This window comes from Eutrigla gurnardus (assembly GCF_963514095.1).
Source record: "Eutrigla gurnardus genome assembly, chromosome: 23".
NCBI classification, from domain to species: domain Eukaryota; kingdom Metazoa; phylum Chordata; class Actinopteri; order Perciformes; family Triglidae; genus Eutrigla; species Eutrigla gurnardus.
In genome coordinates, this window is record NC_139934.1 from 10,569,277 (window position 1) to 10,590,360 (window position 21,084).

At 43.2% G+C, this 21,084-nt stretch overlaps 1 protein-coding gene across 2 annotated transcripts in view; it reads right to left on the bottom strand.

Moving 5' to 3' along the window:
- The window catches only part of nwd2 (NACHT and WD repeat domain containing 2), a 37,747-nt gene extending 29,647 nt beyond the window's left edge, over window positions 1-8,100 (bottom strand). The window contains exons 1-2 of one of the 2 annotated variants that reach the window (XM_084003643.1): window positions 7,933-8,100; window positions 6,826-6,994 (exon numbers count right to left, since the gene is read on the bottom strand). In XM_084003643.1, the coding sequence (XP_083859769.1) occupies window positions 6,826-6,994; window positions 7,933-7,947 (184 nt within the window). In that variant the 5' untranslated portion in view covers window positions 7,948-8,100. Of the gene's footprint in view, window positions 1-6,825; window positions 6,995-7,627; window positions 7,742-7,932 lie in introns of those variants that run through there. The other variant, XM_084003644.1, reaches the window with a different exon arrangement.
- Window positions 8,101-21,084: the final 12,984 nt, after the last annotated feature.

The window sequence follows — 21,084 nt, forward strand, 5'->3', positions numbered from 1 at the left end:
TTGTTTTGTCTTTCTCACTTCCTTCCCCCCCCCGACCCATTCTCTAGAGAACAAATGGGCAGCAAAATGAGAATAGAAATGCAGTCAAATATTCTTTCGTTTATACAAGATGCAAAGGCTGCTGCTAATTGTTTCATATTCCATTCATTTACTCCTTAATAGCTGAAAATAGTGGGGAAAAAAGCCCATCAGAACCAACTGTCCTTCCAACAGTTCCAACGCATTATATTCAATTCAGAGTCATTATGAATCCTCACATTTGAAAAGCTGCAACCTTGGGATTGTTGGCATCTCAGCAGTGCTCAAAACTAAACGTAACGAGCTAAAACCTAAACCAAATACATTGCTGCGGCTGGTCCTTCGTTCCTCTAACTAGCGGTCAGTCTGCAGCTGACCTCTACAAGCCTCTGACAAAGCCATCACTCTGCTGTCATTAAAATACACCATCCGACTCTCCAGAGCCACTTGGTATGCACAACTGCTTCGAGATCTTTGATTAAAACCGAAGGGAGAAGTCCATAAGACGAGTGTCTTAGCAAATAGAATGAAACTGTGACATGGCGGTCATGGATGCTACTGTGTGTGTGTGTGTGTGTGTGTGTGTGTGTGTGTGTGTGTGTGTGTGTGCGCTTAAAGGTTTGGCACCAGATTTAGAGATATCTCACTCCAGAAACCGCGTCCCTGTCGGCTGATAGACTGGATATTCATTATTGTTATCTGCAATGTCATTTTACCTTGTGAAAGCTCTAATTCAAGTAATCTGTAATTACATTTTTATGCGTAAAATCGAAACTATGTTTGCCATTCGTGTGTATGAGTGTTCTCATTACAGGTATCTTAATTTCAGTTCAAGTTGCATTTAATTGACCTCAATTCAAAAGATCTACGTCGCATCTCATCACTGCATATTTCACAATAAATACATTTGCATGCATATTTCAGCATATGTGTCTTCATAAATCGCACACAATGAATCAATTTGCTCAAACGTTCACGTCGTCCGGCGTACCGCACAAACTCCAATGTGCAGATCTGCACCGCAATTATGCAAACGCACAGTCAGTGAGCAAATCGATACCGAATGAACTGAGAGGCGCTGAGGGCGACGCGAGGCTGTTTGAATCAGCCATCCATAAAAGGCCAGATGTCCCTGCATTCCCAGAGCACAGATGGACCTCACAGGTTATCTGAATATGACAGAATCAGGGTGAAGGAAACCCCTGGAGGTTACTGTGACACCATCCACACTTGATTTACAGTAGAACGTGAATGTAACTGTGATAGGAACTTCCCCATTTCCTGTAACCCAAATTGTGTATGATTAAACGGAGGACCAGCGTTTACACAAACACAAAAATGTACGAGTTCAGTGGGTAACATCTGTGCTGGCAGCTGTTGTCTAGATAACCACTAGTGGGGCTTTTAGGTTCTTTGTGTCGACAATTATGGTAAACCATGATGACTGATTCCTTAGATTGTGGAGACTCCGTAACCATGGACACCACATGCTATTTTGCAGATTTGACAATCAAATCTCTTGTCTGCTGTCAGAACCTCAGATGGTCCAACCAGCCCTGATTATATCAACATGAACATGTTAGATTTGATGTTAAATCTATTCCCAGGATGGCCAATGATTTTGCCTCAACGAAGGTTTTAAAAGGACATAAGCCAGAAGTTGATATTTCCTCTGATTTGACAGGCTGATATGTAGAGAAGGGAACCAAAACCACTAAATAAGATACTAAAACTATTGTTTTCGGCAGCACTTCACTGAAAAATGTGCTTCCACATCCAGTGTGAAGGTGACAGTTTGACCATGATTGTGTACATTTTGAAAAGCCTTGTATCGTATGTCTGCAGCTCCCAGTGGGCCATCACGATAAGACTCATAATAACACCAGTATGTTAATTCCTCTACAGGAGACTCGATGTCCTCTGCAGTAACGTGAAAAGAAATATGAGCGTAGCGTCACCGGCAATCTGCCAAAATAAGCTGGAAAACCCGTCTCGTTGGACATCGGGGGAAATCTAATACCGTATCATATGGTCTTGTATCAGATTCTTAAAAGTAGCATGGACTGAAAATCTATATCACAATTAAATTGTAAATACTAATTTCAGACTCAAGTCTCTTACAGGGATTAAATGGAATGTGATATATTACTTTACATATAAAAATCAACAGAATACCAGCCCTGTTTTGAGTGAATCGTCTATGCAAACTGCATGAAGAAACAACACAAAACAACGTTAAAACCAAACATGTATACTCTGTAGATAGGAAACAAAGTGGTTTTTGCTTTTTTGGAACATAAGGAAATTTGATACAGTTCTGACAGTTTTGGAGAGAGTTTTGATCTCATGTTCATCTATTTTTTACGGCCTTTCTAGGAACCTCGTAGTCACATTTTAACATTATTCTCTAATCATCAGTATTGCTTTTTAATCTCCGAAACTGTCATTTTCGGGATGACAAAATCTGTGACACAAATAAGTTATTGCGTTCAGTGTCCTTGACATGGCGGCATCTCAAGAAATTAAGAGAATTAGTGCTACATCCCACAGAGAATTAAAGTGTGGGACATGTGTTAAATATTCATGTGATTTTGCTACACCTCCGTTTTGAGAAATTAATCAACACATGGTTTATTTCAGGGTTTTTTTTCCCCCGTAATGAAATTCTGACATGTAATCTGAAAATTAGAGTGTGGAAGGCCATGAATATGCATAATCAGAAGCAAAAAGAAAATATACAGATGTAAACACCTTTTTGATGGGGCAATATTTTTACATGCAAAACTAAAGCATACGCGGCTTCGCAGGACTTCAAAAAGTCAATACATCTTCCAATTGAATGAAACATTCATTGTTATTACTGGTAATATTTAGTTTATTTAAAATCTAAATGATCAGCTCCAAACTCTCCCCCAGCAGAGCCCTTGATGAGCACAGAAAATGAAATTCTCATCAGTTATAAAGCACTCACTAGTTTCCTCAAGGTTAATTATGTTGGTTATAAGTGGGTAATCGTGATATGATTTTATTCAGGTGTATCCAGCTGCTTGCTATCGTCGCCATCGTTCCCCCGTTGAGAGATTTTTTTACAGCGTGTTCCCTGAAATGGCTCAAACACCCGGGGAGTTGAGTGTGTGGGGGGGGCAACTGCTGAATTTGTCAGAACGATGTCCTGCGGGTGCTGAATTGCTCCACGACACATTGGGGAGCTCGGAGAGAGGTCACTTAAAGCTGCTGCCAAACTAATCAGAGAGAGCTCCCTCTCTCTCTGCAGGGGAAGAGTGGAGGCCAGGTGGGCACAAGGGGAGGAGGAATAACCGAGCACGCGTCATAAACTTCATATGCCGCGGAACGGGGTCGGGCTCACCCAGAACTCAGGCACTCGCCAGCCTCTGGAAAGCAATTTACTAAACAAAAGCCACCTTTCGACACAAGATTTTCCAGCCATCATCGCTCCCTCAGTCCTCCTCGCCATCCCTCCCACTCTCAGCATTGTTCCTTCACCAGACTCATTTAAAAAAAAAATGGATGATTAGGGAGCGAGACCACTGTATTATGGAAATCTGAGCTAAAAACCTACAACAGAACGCGCAAAGAAAGAAGCACTGGAGTAAATTGGAACAGTGGGAATAATTGTGGGTTGAATTGTAATGTAATTAGCGGTATCCGTGGTGACATGCTATATAGCCTTGATGATGGTGCGTTGGAGGGGTAGAGGAGTTTATGCCATCGCATCCCCAAGGCCCTTGTGCTTTTATCAACTTTAAACGGCTTAAGTGATAGCTTGCATGCAAATAGCTGCCTACCGCACACAACCGGGGTTACAACGGCAAGGTAATGGAGCTGTCCCGCTTATATGCATCCTTATGATTGAACAGAGGAGACGGGCAGCACGCACAAACACAGAAATAAATTACGTTGGGCTTTTCTCTTGTTTTGTTGCTGCCGTCTGGCTACTGGCAAGAACAGATAGCGGGGTATTTAAATCGCTCGACTCACACACCTCAACCAAGGACTGGAGTGATTCGTTAACATCATGACAGGAGGATTTAAATCTGCTCAAATAACTTGTTTAGGTTACATTTTGACCTCTATACCACTGCATTTTGACCTCTATACCACTGCATTGTGGCGTCAACCTTCTATTCTATTCAGGCTCTGCTGATATCTCACACCACTCCCTTTCCTCAGCGTCTCCTCAGGAAGACAATGTACTTTTCCTAACCCACTGTTAAAATGAAGTGTCATGCAACCTTTTTACAGATGGCGCAAACAAACACACCGCCTCCCATGAAGGTGAATACAGCGCCGCAGTCGTCTCTGGCTTCTGATTAAGGGCGTCGGGGTTATTATATTCAGCAGAGCCAACACTATTACCAGCGAGCACATAAAACTTTTGGCAAAGCGGTGATGTCCCACAGACACACAGACACAATAAAAAGAAAAGTGCAGCTATACTGATAGTGATATTATCGCCGTCGTTAACCTTTCTGGTGTCGGGCGTTACAAATAGTGACATGTGTGTCACATTTATTTTGTTAATGGTTATCATAGGAAGTTTCCTGCCCAGCAGTCAGCGACTACACACTCAGTCATTGCTTGTGCATTTATTTTGGGGAAGGAATAAGAGGAATCATGCCCTTTCCTGTCCTCCTCAACAACATAAGCCTAAATAGACGAATTCTTCATTATATGTACAGCAGGATGTAAAGGTGCTCCGATGGATCAACCACCTATCGTTATCAGACGATTCTCATTCTAAATGTTCAGTGTTCTCTATAATAACTATTCAATAACGACTGTGATAATGGAAAAGATCTCAGCCACGGACAGAGCGTCATGTCCTCACCAAACAAGCGTGGATACACTTCTGTTCTGTTCCCATCAGCCGCCACACTGAATACGTAACCAGTGCTTGCTATCCTTGGACATTTTCACTTTTTTAAACAGAAATGTAATTAAATATTCACAGGAAATGACATGCAATACAGGCGATATGAAACTCTCAACCCCCTGGGTAGTGAAATGGCGAGGTATCGTATACAGTTAGCTCCTCGTTTCAAGCCTTTCCTAGCCCACTGCTGCTCTTTCAAAGTGAGCTACAGGAATGTATAGAAACAGCACGTCGCTGCATCACTCAAAGCCAATTTGGACACGGTGCCGTGGACATAATGCGTACAAAACACATATTTAAATAGTTCAAATGCAGGTAGTTTTTAAGAAGGGCCATAAGAACTTCACTTTTGGCCAATTTGCATAGCCAACAAACACACACATATACACCTACAAAGAACAGAGTAGCACAATAGCTTCTTTACGGTGCGGATAAACGGTTAAACAGAGACTCCAATGTAATGCCACAAGTGAAAGTGTGAAACTCAGAATAAATCATTATTCACATCAGTTGTCAGCAGAGTCTCCTGATTGAGTCGCGAGGCACAAACGAACACCTGAGCGCTCAGACAAACGTGTGTTAGTGTAGGACAGTTTCCGGCAAACACTTTGAATCTGTTCAATAACTATAAAAACTCCAACTGGATTACTCCAACAGAGTAAAACCACCTGATCCAAATGAATACCTTAGTGCAAATGTGATTTGACCAAGTCGGGGGAGTCGGCAGTGTTTCTGCGCCGTGTCTCCGTGTTCGTTACCAGGATATGACACTGGATACCGGCACCTCGCCTCACTGGAAGCAGCAGCTCATAATTGGCTCTTTTCACAGCTCGGTACGAGATGTTTGTGTTTCCATTTGTGCCGACAGTGTGTAAAGAACTACTTGGAATAGCCCCCCTTCGTTGGGTTTTTTTTTTCCATCCACGTGTAGAACGGAGCGTTACGTTTGTGCTGTGACGGGTAGGTCCGGATGGCTGAGTCAGCTACAGGTGGCTTAACGCTGCCAGACATTTCCACGTCTACACCGGGGCCATAACGGTGCAATAATCTCAGGTCAATTCCATCTTTTTTTGGGGGGTCCACGGCAATTTGCTCAGCGAGGGCAAGCAAATGACAGTGATGTATCGATAAAAGCAACCTCCCTTTATAATTCTGGCATGCCCTCCTTCTCTCTCTCTCTCTCATAGCCTACTCTACTTTCCTTGCCTTGTTTACTCCAGTTTACTAAGCCTATTTTTACCCCCCTTGCCCAAAGGGCAAATTCAAATACAGAGCTGCAACTGGGTGTCTCCCTCACGACCCAACTGCCTTGCACTCTGCTCACACCATGCACACTATGTCTGGAGCAATCTGTTGGTTCACTGTGGAATAAATCATCTGCATTTTGTTTTCTGTCAGGTTGTCACGTGGCCTAATGTAACCTAATTTAAAACATTTCCCAGCTGTTCTATTAGATTAAGTGGATCTTTATACGTCGCAGCAAAAAGACTACACCTTAATCCCAAAACCCTTATTTTGTCCCCCTTCACAAAAGGCCTTAATCAATACTCAATCATGGCTTTCTTACTTGCAAAGTGGCCGTATTTCATTGCCTGATGCATTAACCTTGTACTTTATTGTGCATGTTTTTTTTTTTAGATGGCTGCAATCAGTTTTATGATTATTTCTCAAGATCAACACAAGTAACATCTTATGAGCCGTGTCACTTTGCAGCAACTTAACCGTGTTAATTAAACTTAACAGTGCAGGAAATTAAACTATAACATCCTTAAAAAAAGCCAAAGACGTCGGGATGCAAATGCGTAATTTATATCTATATATCCATATTTCTAAAAATGAGTCACAACATTAAAGCTGTGGCTTGGAGAGATTGTGTAGGATGGTTGAAAGCGGGGGGTGTCACACTGGCTTACCGTCCGGGTTGGCACAGATGAAGACCCGCACGCTGCGGCCGGTGGGGACGTGTTGCGGCAGGGCGTTGATGTTGCCGCTGATGGCCGCCTTGCGCAGCGCCGACTCCCGCGGGCAGGGCTGCCTGCTCCCCACTCCCGACGGCCACATGGGGGGCGACTTCCAGCGTGGCTGCACACACAACCACAGACACACGCGCACACACACAGAAAGGGGCATGTTAGCGTGCGCACATGGTTAGACGTGCATGATTACGCACAGATCCATCCACACACACACGGTGCGTTAATTGTGAATGCATGAGACAATAGCTTCTTCGTTTGCTGCTAACTTTTGGACACATTAACGGCCACTGACTTCATTCACAATGATGCCAATAAGGTTTTCCAAACGCATTTCATTATTTGGTCCAAAATGCTCCACTGGTCCTTTTTTTTTTTAAATATATGGTGATTTCCTCACATAAAATGAAGGCATTTTTTTTTAGAGGGGCATATTTTACTCCAGGCTTAGTCATGACACTACTGTGCCACAAAACACACCGATTAAGTTTGGATGGATCCGTCAAATCTCCTACAAACACAGGCATGTGACGGAATGTGTTCGTTGTTGTATTCATGTGGTATAATAGGATATTACGCACAGCCTACTACCGTCATTGTGCATGCGTAATTTGTATACATGTCCTTGGACGCATTCATGAATGTTCATGCCACTGTGGGGACAAACAGACAAAACAGTACGAGACGATGCGAAACTCTCGGAAATGAACGAGCAAAAGGCAAGCATCAGTCGTATTCCCACCACAGAAAAGATGCTTGTGAGGGCGAATAACCGCTAAGAATGGTTATTCCGCCAGGGAGCAGATGTCAAGTCGCTGGTTTTCCGGAGTTGGTCTATCTTGAAATCTTTGTTTCATAGACGGAAAACCTCCACAGAAAAAAGAGACAACAAAAACTGAGAAAGTTGGGTAGTCCGCTACAAACCACAACATTAAATCCTCTGAAAACAGACAACTAAAAAAAAAAAGGCACCGCATCCACAGAGAGGACTTGGCTACTAGTGATGCTGGAGACGGGCACAACAACAGGACACTTCTTGTTGCTCACATTCATTCGCTTCATGTCGTGGCTTCCGAAAATATCCAAGCGTCGAGGACGGTAAAAGGAGGATAAAAACGCCCATCAGAGTTTCTGTGGCCGAGAGGCGACGCCGGGAGACGGTGAAACGGACGCCGTGTGTCGGGGTGCTCCCACTGGCATCCTGCTGTCTCTGCGAGCCGACCGAGCTCTGAGAGACGGGAGCGCGTGAAGCCGGACACAATAAAAGCACGACTACCGGCTGGTATTTTCAAAATAAAATGGCACACAGGTTGCTACAGCTTTTACGGTGAAAACAAAAGATGGTTTTCAACACAAATCCTCATTTGACTCACACAACAATTGCGTAGCTTTCTTATAAAGTGTTTAAAAGAAGATATATAGCTCCGCATACTCACCTCAGCTCGTTGCAGGTTTGTGCTTTTTTTACGTTGAAGGCTTAAATGTGTAATTCCGGTCGTGCTCTACTTCGGTTTGACTTGTCGGAGGTGACACAGGGAGCTGCGGATGCTCTTCATGTCTCTCTCCCCGTCTTCTCCTTCTTCCCCCCGGTGGACAGACTGGCGCTCACCCGGTCCCCTATTAAAATTGAACCGGACCGCGGAGTCAGCACAGCTGTCGTAAATGACGTTACCACTCTGAACGAACAAAGTACTGTAACGGTCGGCGACGTTACCCTCAGAAAGACGTCGTCAACGTTACGTTTGCTCCCCCCCCCCCCCCCCCCCCCCCCCACCATATAGTTAAACGTCCAAAACACTTTAGCCTACTTTTCCTAAAAAAAGTTTAATAGTTAAGTTTGTTTTCACGGAAACAAACTTCAGTAACCGTCAATTCCCCTGTTAGCTTAATGTTAGCAACGCATTAGCTCCACAGCTAATTCCCGCGGTGCTCTGTGGGAGTTTATGAGAAGAGAAACGCTCGTACTTTTCCCTAAGTAACGTGAAATACGTTACTTTAACGAGTAACTGTTACCTGAGTGGCCTGTGACGTCGTGAAGGAAGCAGCACCCCGAGGAGAAGGAGGAGGTGGTGGTGGGGGAGGAGTTTGAATAAAGTGCTTCATCGATAAATGAACCTCTGCTGGTTATTCGCGCTGGAAGTTTAAGTGCATTGGATTTGTACTAAAGGGAATTGATTACTGTGCTGTTCTTGTGAGGGGGAAACGCTGAAGCACTATCCCCCCCCAACACCATCTCTCAGCCTCGGCAGCAAGCATTTCTCTGAATCTGATGAAGAGTGACTGTCTGAACCTTAAATTCAGCATCTGTAATAAATAACTTTCATTTTTCATCATGTAGACAAGATAGTAGATACACAAGGTCTTAATGCATCACTCTCAGATGCTTACTTTTTATATTTACAGCCACGTCTCTCATCTCAGATATCCAAATTGTAGATAATTATACAAAGGAAAGAAAAAAAGAACAAATAAATAGATAATGGATAGAAAATAGTTGAGGGACCTCGTTTGCAAGCACGCAACAATTGAGCTTCCAAATCAATAAACACCATAAATGACCATTGACTATTGCAATGAGCTACAAATCCTCCATTTCTCATTTCATCCAGCACATTTAGGCGACCACTCTACCCGATGCACGATAGCATTAAAGCATATATTATCAAAATTATTTCTGGCATATTTTAAAATCAAGAGGACATATTACCATGACTGCAAATGCCAGATTTAACGAATCATTTCCGTAAGACAAAAAAAAAGTAATGAGGCTCCAGATGACTTACTGTACTGCTGCCGGTGTTGAGGATGATTCTGGGGCTCTGCGGGCTCAGACCGACCCATTTAAGGCAGCCTGCAGGGCCACCGGCTCGCACCAGCACAAAATACAAGACTCCGGAAGAGCTCAAGTGGAGCACCGGGGGAACCGGAGCCATGTTCCCAGCGGTGTTGTGACCTTTCCTCGCTTGATTGTTCCGCTCCCTTTCATAATCCCCACACAGTTAATCACGAGTGCACCTGCACTGGATTAATGCAGCCAGTCTTACGACGGCATGAACTTTCCACAGCGTGTTGGCATGATGTGATGTGGCAGGTGAAAAGTGGGATTTTTGGATGCTCAGGTGGGACTTAAAACAGTAAAAATGTATAATCTCTGGCATGTTCCAGGGCCCCTGTACAGCCCCTTTAAACCATTTAGCGTCTCACTCACAGTTTAGTGCCCCTAAGTGTGAGTAAACACCTTTTGGTTGAGTGTTGTGCATTCAAGCAGGTTTACATCCATCGCCAGTTGTTGGTTTTATGGGCGAAGCTGCTCATGTTCCCGTCCCCTAAAACCTGGACCACTCCAAGCGTATAGGAGTCACCGTGGTGACGAGATGCGATGGGTCACCTGGGAGACACACGGATGCAAAAGCACACTCTAGCTGTACATTTATTATATATTTTATGAACACGCACACGCCGCACTTTGCAAATGTCGTTTCCCACAAAACATCTGGAAAGGAACGGAGGGACTGGGAGTCAGGGGAGACTGTTGGAAATGTCTATTTCTGAGTGCAAGCCATTGGCTCCACAACATTAACTCCTTAATTGGAATGCTCACTCCCAACAGAATATTTTCCCAGTTATCCGACTCAGAGATCAAGGGCACCTAGCCCTGAGTTTTAAGTCATTGGTAGGAAATGTTAACTCGGGAAAAAGGCCCAATAACACGATTCATGCCTTCATTAAACACAAAGTACAGCTGATGAGAAAGTCACCGTTTTGCAGGTTTCTTATCATAAAGTAAACTATTTGACCTGTTTGACCTGGTCTGTGGCGGTAGAGCAAAAGTCAGGAGATCCCAGACAGCTTTAGGTTTCATCCTCTGGGGACCATAAATGTCTGGAAGGAAGGAAGGAAGGAAGGAAGGAAGGAAGGAAGGAAGGAAGGAAGGAAGGAAGGAAGGAAGGAAGGAAGGAAGGAAGGAAGGAAAAATCATCCTACCATTGTTGAGATATTTCAGTCCAAAGTAGTGGACCGACCAACAGATAGCAACATTAGCGGGGTATACACAATATATCTTGTTGAGTATTATGTTCAAGCCTTGTTTGGGACATGCATTCCATTTAAATGACTACGTTTTATTCCAATTAATCCTTAATTAACTGATTACAGAATCATTTTTCTCGTGCAATCAATTTCCAATATGCTCGTAGTTGCATGTGCATATTCTTTTTCAGGCCAGTAGTGAAGAAGAAAGGAGGGTGAATTAAATACATGTTGATGATATTCTGTGTTTTAAACTGTGGTTGTGGGCCATCGCAGACCATTCAAATGTCATTCGTTCACTTTGATCTGGCTCCAGCGCGTCCTTGAATCCCAACCTGCTGGAGGGGCATCGCCCCCGTGTGACCCCACTTTATTTCTTCCCTCTAGTGTCCATATCCTGGAGTGTTGAATTAATTTCTATTGGCTAAACACCTTCATGTTGTTTCCCTTGAAAGAAATAGCCCCCTTTTTATAATTTCATTCACATGGTTCAGATTTGTCAGCGGCGTATGAATAATTAGGTAATTTTCTGATTTCCTGACTTCCATTTCAAGCTTGTAAAAGGAACAGATGCGGCTTATCAATTCATTTATGCAAACTAGATTAACTGTGGCACCTTGCAAATCCCCGCGTTTATTCATGAGTGAGAAGTTTACACAATCGATTAGAGACAGTTTTATTTTACTGTGATGTGTAAAAACGATTCGGCCACCTTGGGTGTAAGTTTTTTTTTTTTTTATTGTTATTTATTATGATTGCATTTGTCCTCCCCCACGTTTCCTCCAGACAATGTTTACTTCACACATCCGATAACTCTCCTCTCATAATAACAAAACCCAGGAGATACCTCGGCTATAACTGAATAGAAACCTGGCAGAGCAGGCTTTGCAGGACTTAGACATAATCCTGCTATTAGCCAAGGCAGGATTCCAATCAGGGTCTATGTGATGGTTTCCCTCATTCTCACCAGCAACATATGGGATCAGTGTAAACACCAACCAGTGACACCATGAGGTCACCAGCAAGTCAAATGGAAAATAAACATATTTTTATATGTTTATACATCTGACAGTATCACTTACTTTTCAGATGCGTGGACATAATTTCACAATTTAAATTCTTACATTAAAGGAACTATATGCGGCATTCGGAGCATTACTGGAGCAGCGCATGAAAATAAAGATATAGTGGAGTAATGAGAAAATAATTAAGTCGCTTTCCCTCTGTGTGCGTTGTTATCCGAGCTTCTCCTTGCTCCGTTCAAAAGATTACTGGGCCGTGACTTTCAGCTTTGTCGGCACGTTTGCATTAGTTTGTGCTTAGCGCTGTTAGCGGCGTTAGCGGCATTAGCTACGAGCTGCCGTCTCAAGCGTCGCTACGTTGAGTCATTGAAGTAATCGTAATGCTCCAAATCTCATAATCTTGCCCCTTTAATAATTTCTTCTGATTTGTTTTCAACAGCAACACATTCAGTCTCTGTGTGTAATGTTGGTGTATTCTTGACAAAGACACAAAATCATAGCTGCTCGCTCATCCAAAGCCGCTCTGACAAGATTATGAGACTAATAATTGAAGCCAAAAAATTTAATATTCAAGCCAGATTCAAACCGACTTTTTACACACATCTCCTCCCACTCCTCTTGCTAACTTCTCTCCGAGTGTGGATCCTGCACCACAACAAGCACCAGCCAAGACACTGCAGTTATATTTGGTCATTTAGGAGTGTGAGATGCAGCTCGGCTGTCTGTTGCATCACCTTTTATGCCAAACGGAAGCCTAGGTGAGGGTCGCGGATATTTATGACCATGTCAACCTTGACTCTTTTCACCGCTCGCCAATTAGCTGTTTTTTTGTTTGTGCTCCGACTGTGACCTTTGGCGCGTAATTGATTTGAATTTTTTTTTCCCCTCAAAGTGGGTGAAAGGGAAGGTAATGATCGTGATGCAGAATAAATCACACAAACACTGAAATATGCTTATAATAGTAAAGAAGCTATTTGATGTTTTTTTTTTTTCTGGATTATCTAAATAGAAATCAACTCTTCAAATATAGTTTACGCTCGTTGTTTCAACACACAGTCAAAGCTTAAATGTCATAATAACAGATGTGCATGCTTTGAAATTAATTTAAAAATGGCTTGAATATAATGAATTAATATTGCTGATAAAACCTCCACTGTATATTTCTGCATTGAGACTTTGTAAACTGTGAGAGAAAAATAACTTATTTAAATAAGTATTGTAGTATATCGTTAAATAAGTCAACTTTCCAGCTTCTTGCAGTACAGAGGAGCTATAACTGCATGGAATCCATGACAACGGTGCTAATTGGGCCCGGTTCTCTGTAGTTCTGCTTCCAGTTTGCTGATTGAAGCTGTTGTGTGTGAGAGTGTGACAGAGAGAAGAGTAAGGCTAGTTTCGGCTCTATTTCCTCATTAGATCGAACCTCGCCGACACGTTTGCCCAGAGTGGACAGGCTGCCATCTCTCCTCTTCTTTGTATGTCCGGGATCAGTCGGAAAAAAGCTTAGGTGTGTGTGTGTTTGTGTGTGTGTGTTTGTGTGTGTGCTCTTGTTCAACATCAGTGACGAAGTGGCAAACTGACTTAATCACAGTCTGCGAGGCAACCACCAGGAAAATGTAACATAAATAATGTAAAATGTAGTTTCTCTCTCTCCACAATTTAAACTGTCAGGCTGCCAAGTGTAGGGATGGCAGTAATGGCCACATATCCGCATCAGTGCATTTAAAAAAAGCTCTCTGCTCAACCTTTTCTTTTTTCTTAACTAGCAGCAGAAAAAGTGCCACATTTGTGTATTTTATTGTGTGTGTGTGCTTTTAACCCACCTGTTAAAACGGATCCTCTTCAGCAGCCGTCAACGGCCGGGCAAAAATACTTTTGTCACGCGGTGCATTATTTATGTGTGGAATACAAGCGGAAATATGGCTGCTTCGTCATGTCATTCAATATTGACTCAGACTTGCGTAAACTCGCTTCAGGAAATGCAGTAATAATGTGTTGTAAAGCGACGTCGGTGACATGAAAAGATGCTGCCAAAAAAAGAAAAAAAGGCTGAGTAATTAGCAGCGGAGCAGCACACAGGGTTAAATTCTACAGAATGGGGTAGATGGAAAGTGACAATGGAAGCGGTAAAATACAAATCATCCATAATCCAGAAGGATCCGTTTCTTTAAAACGTCTCCGTTCAGTTCACTGAGCACATCCTGTCACATGCCTCGTGATTTTGACGAATTCATCCGTTGGAAACGGACCCCCTGATGTTCCCGCCACCCTGCCAACAACAAACAAGGGAGAAAACGGCGTGGAAATTATGGGAACGGTATTAACTCTCCAGCACTTTGTTGGGCTGGAGTCCGCTTGGACCTCTCCGGGCAGAAGCATGACAGTGGCATGCCTGTGACCTATGGTCACATTAATCTAAAGATGATAGGTAGCCCGCTAATTCTCCGTTCTTGTCTCGTGGGATTAATATGATGTCAGGACAGGAAATATGAACCTCCATCTGGTCATAATTAGTCATGTCAGCTGCTGTGACTTTAGAAAGAACAGTCTGTCTTCCATGTAACTTTTTGACGGGGATATAAAATATCAACAAACAATATAAGCATCAGGAAAGCCATCAGTCATTGCACTTCGGTTTAAGAAAACTAAAAACTGTTATGAAACCTACAAGAACAATCCTGTAAAAAAGTCAAATAAATACATTTTAAGAATACTTAATGGTCAATACAAAATTAAATTCCTATTCATTAAGTTTCATAAATAAACACAACTTTTCTGATTTTTAAAGCATGCAGGTATGCTTTAAAAATCAGAAAAGTAAAAGTAAAAAGGTTCCGTTAGGCTATAAACAAACACCATGTATGAGTATACACATATCGGGCTTATACAATATTTGTGTACTAGTCGGTATGACGATATTTTGTAGTCTCATTCAGGTACTTTTTGAAGACGCGTAAAAGCATCGATTTGGTTTTTGGTGTTGAACCAAAACAATGAGCTGAAAGACACTAAAATGCCGAATGCAGAAGCGAACTGCGGGGTTGGGTGATGATTCTCTGCTGGTCATTTAATCCATTGTTAATCTAGAAATATATATACCATCCTCCTCCTTACCAAACCTTCCTCCAGGTATCTCTGCGTTGTTTACGAGCGTGTCAAGCCTGCTGGTTAGATTCATGGTAACTCATGTTTAAATGCGTATGCATGCTACGGTGCCATTAAAGTGGGATTTACAGTAGAATCCTCCATCATTGCTAAATAAATCTTGAGCGTTGATGAAATAAAGTAAGGTGTATACACCGTGACGTGCGGCGTATCAAAGACATCTGGGGGGATGTATTTCCGCGGCGGTAGGTATCTCCGCCATGTGTTTGTCAGAATCAGAAGCCTTTCAACATTCATGCGTTTGAGAGGATTCTCAACCCCCCACACTTATTCAGTTATTCTGTGCATGTGCATCATATGTGTGCACAGGTGGCTGTGGGGGGTTGGAAAGAAAGCCACTCAAGTCCATCATGCTTGAAATCGCCTGTCATTTCTCATCCGGCAGTAAAACCGTTTGTTCCGCTGTGCTTTTGTTAAACACAAAGTCGTATTTGTAGTTTAACTATGTTGCTTTTTTTGTTCAGAGACTCCACTTGGGTCACAGCTTTGTCAAAACATGAGATAAATCCACATAATAATACAAATTTAAAAAAACTGTTTGGAACAACGGAGGACAGTTAATTCGAAATCTCTATATTTCTACTCGAGACAATGATTGCGCCGAAACTCGGTTTATTATGAGATTGGCTGTAAGAGGCAACCAGATGATATGAATTCAACACACAGCCACTCACATGGGGGTGATAGATGTGGTTATGAGTGTGTTCATATTTCAGCTCCACACCCGTCTGTAAACAGCCATGCTCCACAATCCGCCGGTTGAAGAGCCTGAACAGATGAAACGTCTGAATTATACGCGACCTGCACGAATTCCAGTGAGTGTCAAAGGTCATGAAAACAGGAATAGCATTGTATATAATTTCCCGCTGCAGAAATGCAAAAAAAAAAAAAAATTCTGTTGCTTTTATTTTGTATGATTCTCAGGCTGCGCTGGAAGGAGAAGGCACTCTAAAATTCTTTCACATCTTTGGACAGGTGTTAAAGTTCGGCCTTTGACTGACCACAATTCCCATCACATGCGTATCCAACAGCAGCCGAATGCTAATACACTATATTTTTCCTACACTTGATAGTCAGATGAAATATAGATATAGTGATTCTGAAGGTTGTACACGTGTACACATTTTTTTCTCAAACATCTTGCTTGTATCCACAAGATTCAACAAACACGCTGAAACATTTCTTACCTCAAAAAAGAAAGAAAATGTTGCAAAGTTAAAGGTGCCAAGTGAGGTTTTCTTAAAAAAAACAAAAACAAATGCATTATGTCATTAGGTTTGACAGTTTCCTTCCTCAATTTCCCCTTTCTTAGTGCAAAGCCTGCATTACTTAAGGTGGTTTCAGACCAAACTGTTCAGGTGATGTCACAGTGTACTGAGTACACTTCTACATCACTGCAGCAAAATGAGAAGATTTCTGTATTGAAACAATGCACAATGAACGATTAATACTTTATATTCCAGTTAAATCGGGTTAAAATGTGCATATGAAATTTGATACTGCAGTTATATACGGTGCATTTTTTTTTTAATGGCTACATTTATTTATTTCCTAGTCACCTCTTGAAGACAAAGCCTTCGATGTGCATGTCAATCAGGGAATACAGAGCGAGCGCGCTTTGATGGTGCCTCACTTCAAAGATCTCCTCGCCTCTAGGGTGCGTGTCCCCCCACTGTACTCCTGACAGGTAGTCTTCCCCCCTCGCTTCTTCTTCTCTGCATTACCACCGCAAAAGCTTCGACACATGCTCCTCCTCCTCAGCGTGCGACGGCTTCGGCAGAATGGCAGGAAATGCGTGTGAAGTATGTCGGAGAGGATTGGGCTCTGATCTCCGGTCCTCCCCCGCTGATCCCGGGCCGGTTCTGCTCAACGGATTTAGTTCCCTCTCCGTCTGTAATTCGCAGATGCCTCCGGGTTTCGACACAAAAACCCTCGTGCAGGAAAGGGTTTAAACCGCACATTTAGTCACGACGGTTATAGAACGCATTTACGTCTTTGTGTATTTGTGTTCAAATTTCGGTGCACGTGAATAAATTGGCGTTTCGCCTCCATGGTGCGTGTAAAAGTGACTCACCAATGGCAAATCTCTTGATTAATAATCCAGCTGCGTGCTGTCAAGCAGATGATGTGTGTGTGTGAATGTGTGTGAGAATAATGCATGCTGTCCTGTGATCGTAAATGATCAAAAGCATTCTTTTTTTTTTTGATGAGAGGGGATGCGGTGACAACTTTCCTTCCTGGAAAGCTAAAAAAAAAAAAGGCGTGTGAGGGCTTTTGATGGCTTACGCTGCACTCCAAGAACTGCTAAATTATGGAGGCGTAGAGCTCATAGAACCGATATTTTCCATCGGCTTTCATTTTCCACGTCTCTCTCGTGTTCTTTTCCCATGGCAGCGTGAAGTGTTGTTTCGACGCCTCGATAAACAATCGATACGTCTTAACGAGCACTTCCTGACAGAGGCAACCCGATCCAAGAGGGCGGGTTGATTTCCACAGAGGTTGCACGCTCGTTACTTATCATTAAGGCAGCCAATCCTGTCTTCATAAGCAAACGCAGACATCTCAGTTAAAAAAAACCCTTTAATTAAAGTCGGTATGTGAGACTCTGTGAGCCGTTGCTATCGAAGATCCACTGGGAAGCTGGATTTGAGCTATTAGCGTGAATCCTCCGCTGTTAGCTCACCTGTCTTTTCTAGCCGCGGAGGCCAAGCGTGACAATGAAGATGTTAGCGTATCACTCGCTGTCAGGCGGAGTGGGCTAATCGTAAGGGAGAAGCAGAAGGTTGCACTAAAGCTTTGACAAAAAGCAGACAACTGTTAAGCTTGGGAAAACTTTAATTTTTCCTCTCCGGGTTGTGTTGAAATAAAAAGTGAGAGGAAGTTGAGTGAAGTAGCTTCAGTCAGACGAGCATCTCTTTGGTGGAGAGCCAGGTTGGGGTTTTTTTCTTTTTTGAAAGGGCTATTTGGCTCATTGATGGGGCTCTTGTGGGCTGACTTTCAAATGGTGGATTTGGAAAGGAGGTTTGGAAAGTGAATGGAATAATTTATAGAGCGAAAAGACGTCGGACTACTCGATGGAAAAAACAAAAAAACATGGGGAAGTGAGGAGAGGGGAGGAAAAAATAAATGAGAAATGGGCAGAAGAATGTGGGAGGCAGTACAAAGTGCTTGTTTCTGCCTTTGTGCTGCCGTTGGACCGCTGAGGCGCGATGCTAAGCTAATGAGCTCCCGCAGGATGGCGCCAGTTTGGCACACTCGAAGATTACTCTCCACCAACTCTCTTATTACCAGCCAGCTTAGTGCGGCCCAGTCTAGCCTTAGCCTAGCTTAGCTTAGCTTAACTTGCCAAATCCCCCAGAAGATAATTGGCCTTTAGAACTCTTCGGCCCACCCAGTCTTTTTGAATTATACATAAATACTTCTCTGCTCCCATTCTCTTCTTGTATTAGCACACAATGATACATATTTAACAGTGGCCAAATGTGCTTGTAGTGCCACATTTGTATTAGTACGTTTATTTCTGCTCACACTGCAATTTGTAGAAGAAGGGGGGAAAAGCACAGGTACACATCTTTTGAATCGAATTTTGCTTCTTTAATGAATCACATTCAGCACGCCTGCTTGTTCTCACACCGAGCTGTACTTTTTACAAAGACAAACCTATTTATAATCAACTTTGCTTCCAAAAAACTAGCGAGGACCAGATGGGTGGATGTTAATTAGAGAGAAAAGAGTGATATTGAGTTCATTTTGTTGTTGGAAAAACAATTTTAACGCTGTAATTAATAATTTATATGTGGAAAAATGTGAAAACGCAGAGGTCGCTTGCGGTGACGAACCTACAGAACTTACAGTGGCTTTACAGAGCTTTATGGTTTCAATGCGGTCCGACCCACAACTTTTTTGCATCACATCACTCTTAATGCTTTCATGGAGTCGCATTTGTGCCTATATCAGGAAGCTATTTTCAGTGGAAAAGCTCTAAAAAGCAATGTACACGACGGATGAACACCAGACGGACGCAGTTAGCGACTAGCTGGTGAACACGGCGGTGCATTTAGCAGCTAAAGAGCCGTCAAGTGATCAAAGCCTCTAAAATTCATTCTACATGTTCTGTCTGAACGCACGCAGAGTGGAAGATGCTTCAACTTCAAGAATAAACTCATTACTGGGGTTCACAAACGAGAGGAAGAAGAGAGAACCAGAGAGCAATTACGTCTGCGAGGACAATATTCCTTTAATATGTTGACTATATGGGGCGTATAAACACAAAATTAGAGAATGAGCTCTTAGTTTCAAGGCTTCATTTAAAACTCAGATAAGTCTTATTGCCGAGTAGCTGCAGCCGATACTTCCCCCCCTCAACATTTAGCATAAAAAAGGTCATTTAATCCGTAGGGAAATGATGGCGAATGAAGATGGGTGTTCTCGCCGCCGGTTGTGGGGAAATGTTGCTGCCCTGTTCAGACAGCGGAGAGGAGCATCTGGAGACATGGGGATGAGTTGACTCTCAGGGCTGCTCTCAAACACTGCAAATGAAGACGGATTCCTCCGGGACATGGCCGTGTGTGTGTGTGTGTGGGTCCAGCGAAGATGGCGATGAAAGTGAAATCCTCTTATGAACCTGTCAACATGATGGAGTGTGTTTGTAGAAACACGCACGGCATATATTTGAACAAGTTTACCGTATAGTGGAGTGAAATTGTGGATTCTCAACATTCATTTGTTTTGCATTTACGTGTGTGTGTGTGTGTGTGTGTGTGTGTGTGTGTGTGTGTGTGTGTGTGTGTGTGTGTGTGTGTGTGTGTGTGTGTGTGTGTGTGTGTGTGTGTGTGCGTGTGTTTGTGCACCACGTTTGTGTAAATCTGGAGGACTAAGGCGGCCCATTGCCTCTGCATGTGTAGTATGACAGGTTGAGGAGTCAGCTGTTGTTTTCCCTTTTGAGAGTCACTTGGATCAAATTGATAAGACGGCCATTAGCTGCCGCTTCAGCCCGTTGCCATGACGATGTGTCGTCTCCGGAGAAAGGCATGGCGCCTCAGGTATCTCCCTCCTTATGGAGAGCTTTGTGTTTGTGATTGTTTTTCCTTTGTGGGGAATTAGCCTTTGATTTAGACAAAAAAAAAATAAAATAAAATTAATTCACCATTTATTACATAATCAAGCTCTAATCAAATGTCATTTCCATCACGTGTAATTAATAAAACCCCCCCTAGCCCCATGTGTGCATTTACAACAATCTGCAGCAGCCGACTTATTAGCTTCTCCAGTGTTTTCCAACATCTGGAGCTGCCACTCCACGCGTCTCCTGGGCGTCCCTAACATCTGGACGTGCCACCGGCCATCCGATTGGCCGAATGAACATCCGCCCGTTGTAAACGCTGCGGCGTGATTGGCAGGCGGTGTGAGGGGAGGTCACGGCTTGCATTTCAAGGCTCGCGTTGCTTTTAAATGGCTGCGGTGGAGGGCTTAAAGGTCAGGGAAGCTTGCGACCGGAATGTTGCTCTTTCTGCAAACGGAGAATATGTATGAAAAGCCGCGTGGGAGGAAATGAATAACCAACGTCTCCTCAATGTGCCCTTGAGCAATGCAAAGGCAGCCGCTTTCGCATACGTCGGAGGACAAGGCTGTGGATGAGTGTAGAGTCTTGGCTGGATGGAAGCTGCATTCAGCCTAACCTTGGAGATTAATGGCTGAAAGTATTTTTAGAACTATATTTGCATCCGCAAAACACAAAAGCAAACCCTGAGCGCACATTTAAGGTCACAGTTATCCCCCGATCCAGCTTTTATTCTGGGTTAGCAAGCTTTTCCTCTAAAGTGTCTTTCCCTCCCACCCTGCCGTGAAGAAGAATCCTCGCTCCAGAGGAAGTGGCAGATCATTTGACAGAAAAGATGGAGCCAGAAGATTTTAGAGGCTCTAAATGACTGTGTGGGCTACGTGTACAGGAAGTGACCACACGTTAAACCCTTCTCCCAAACAG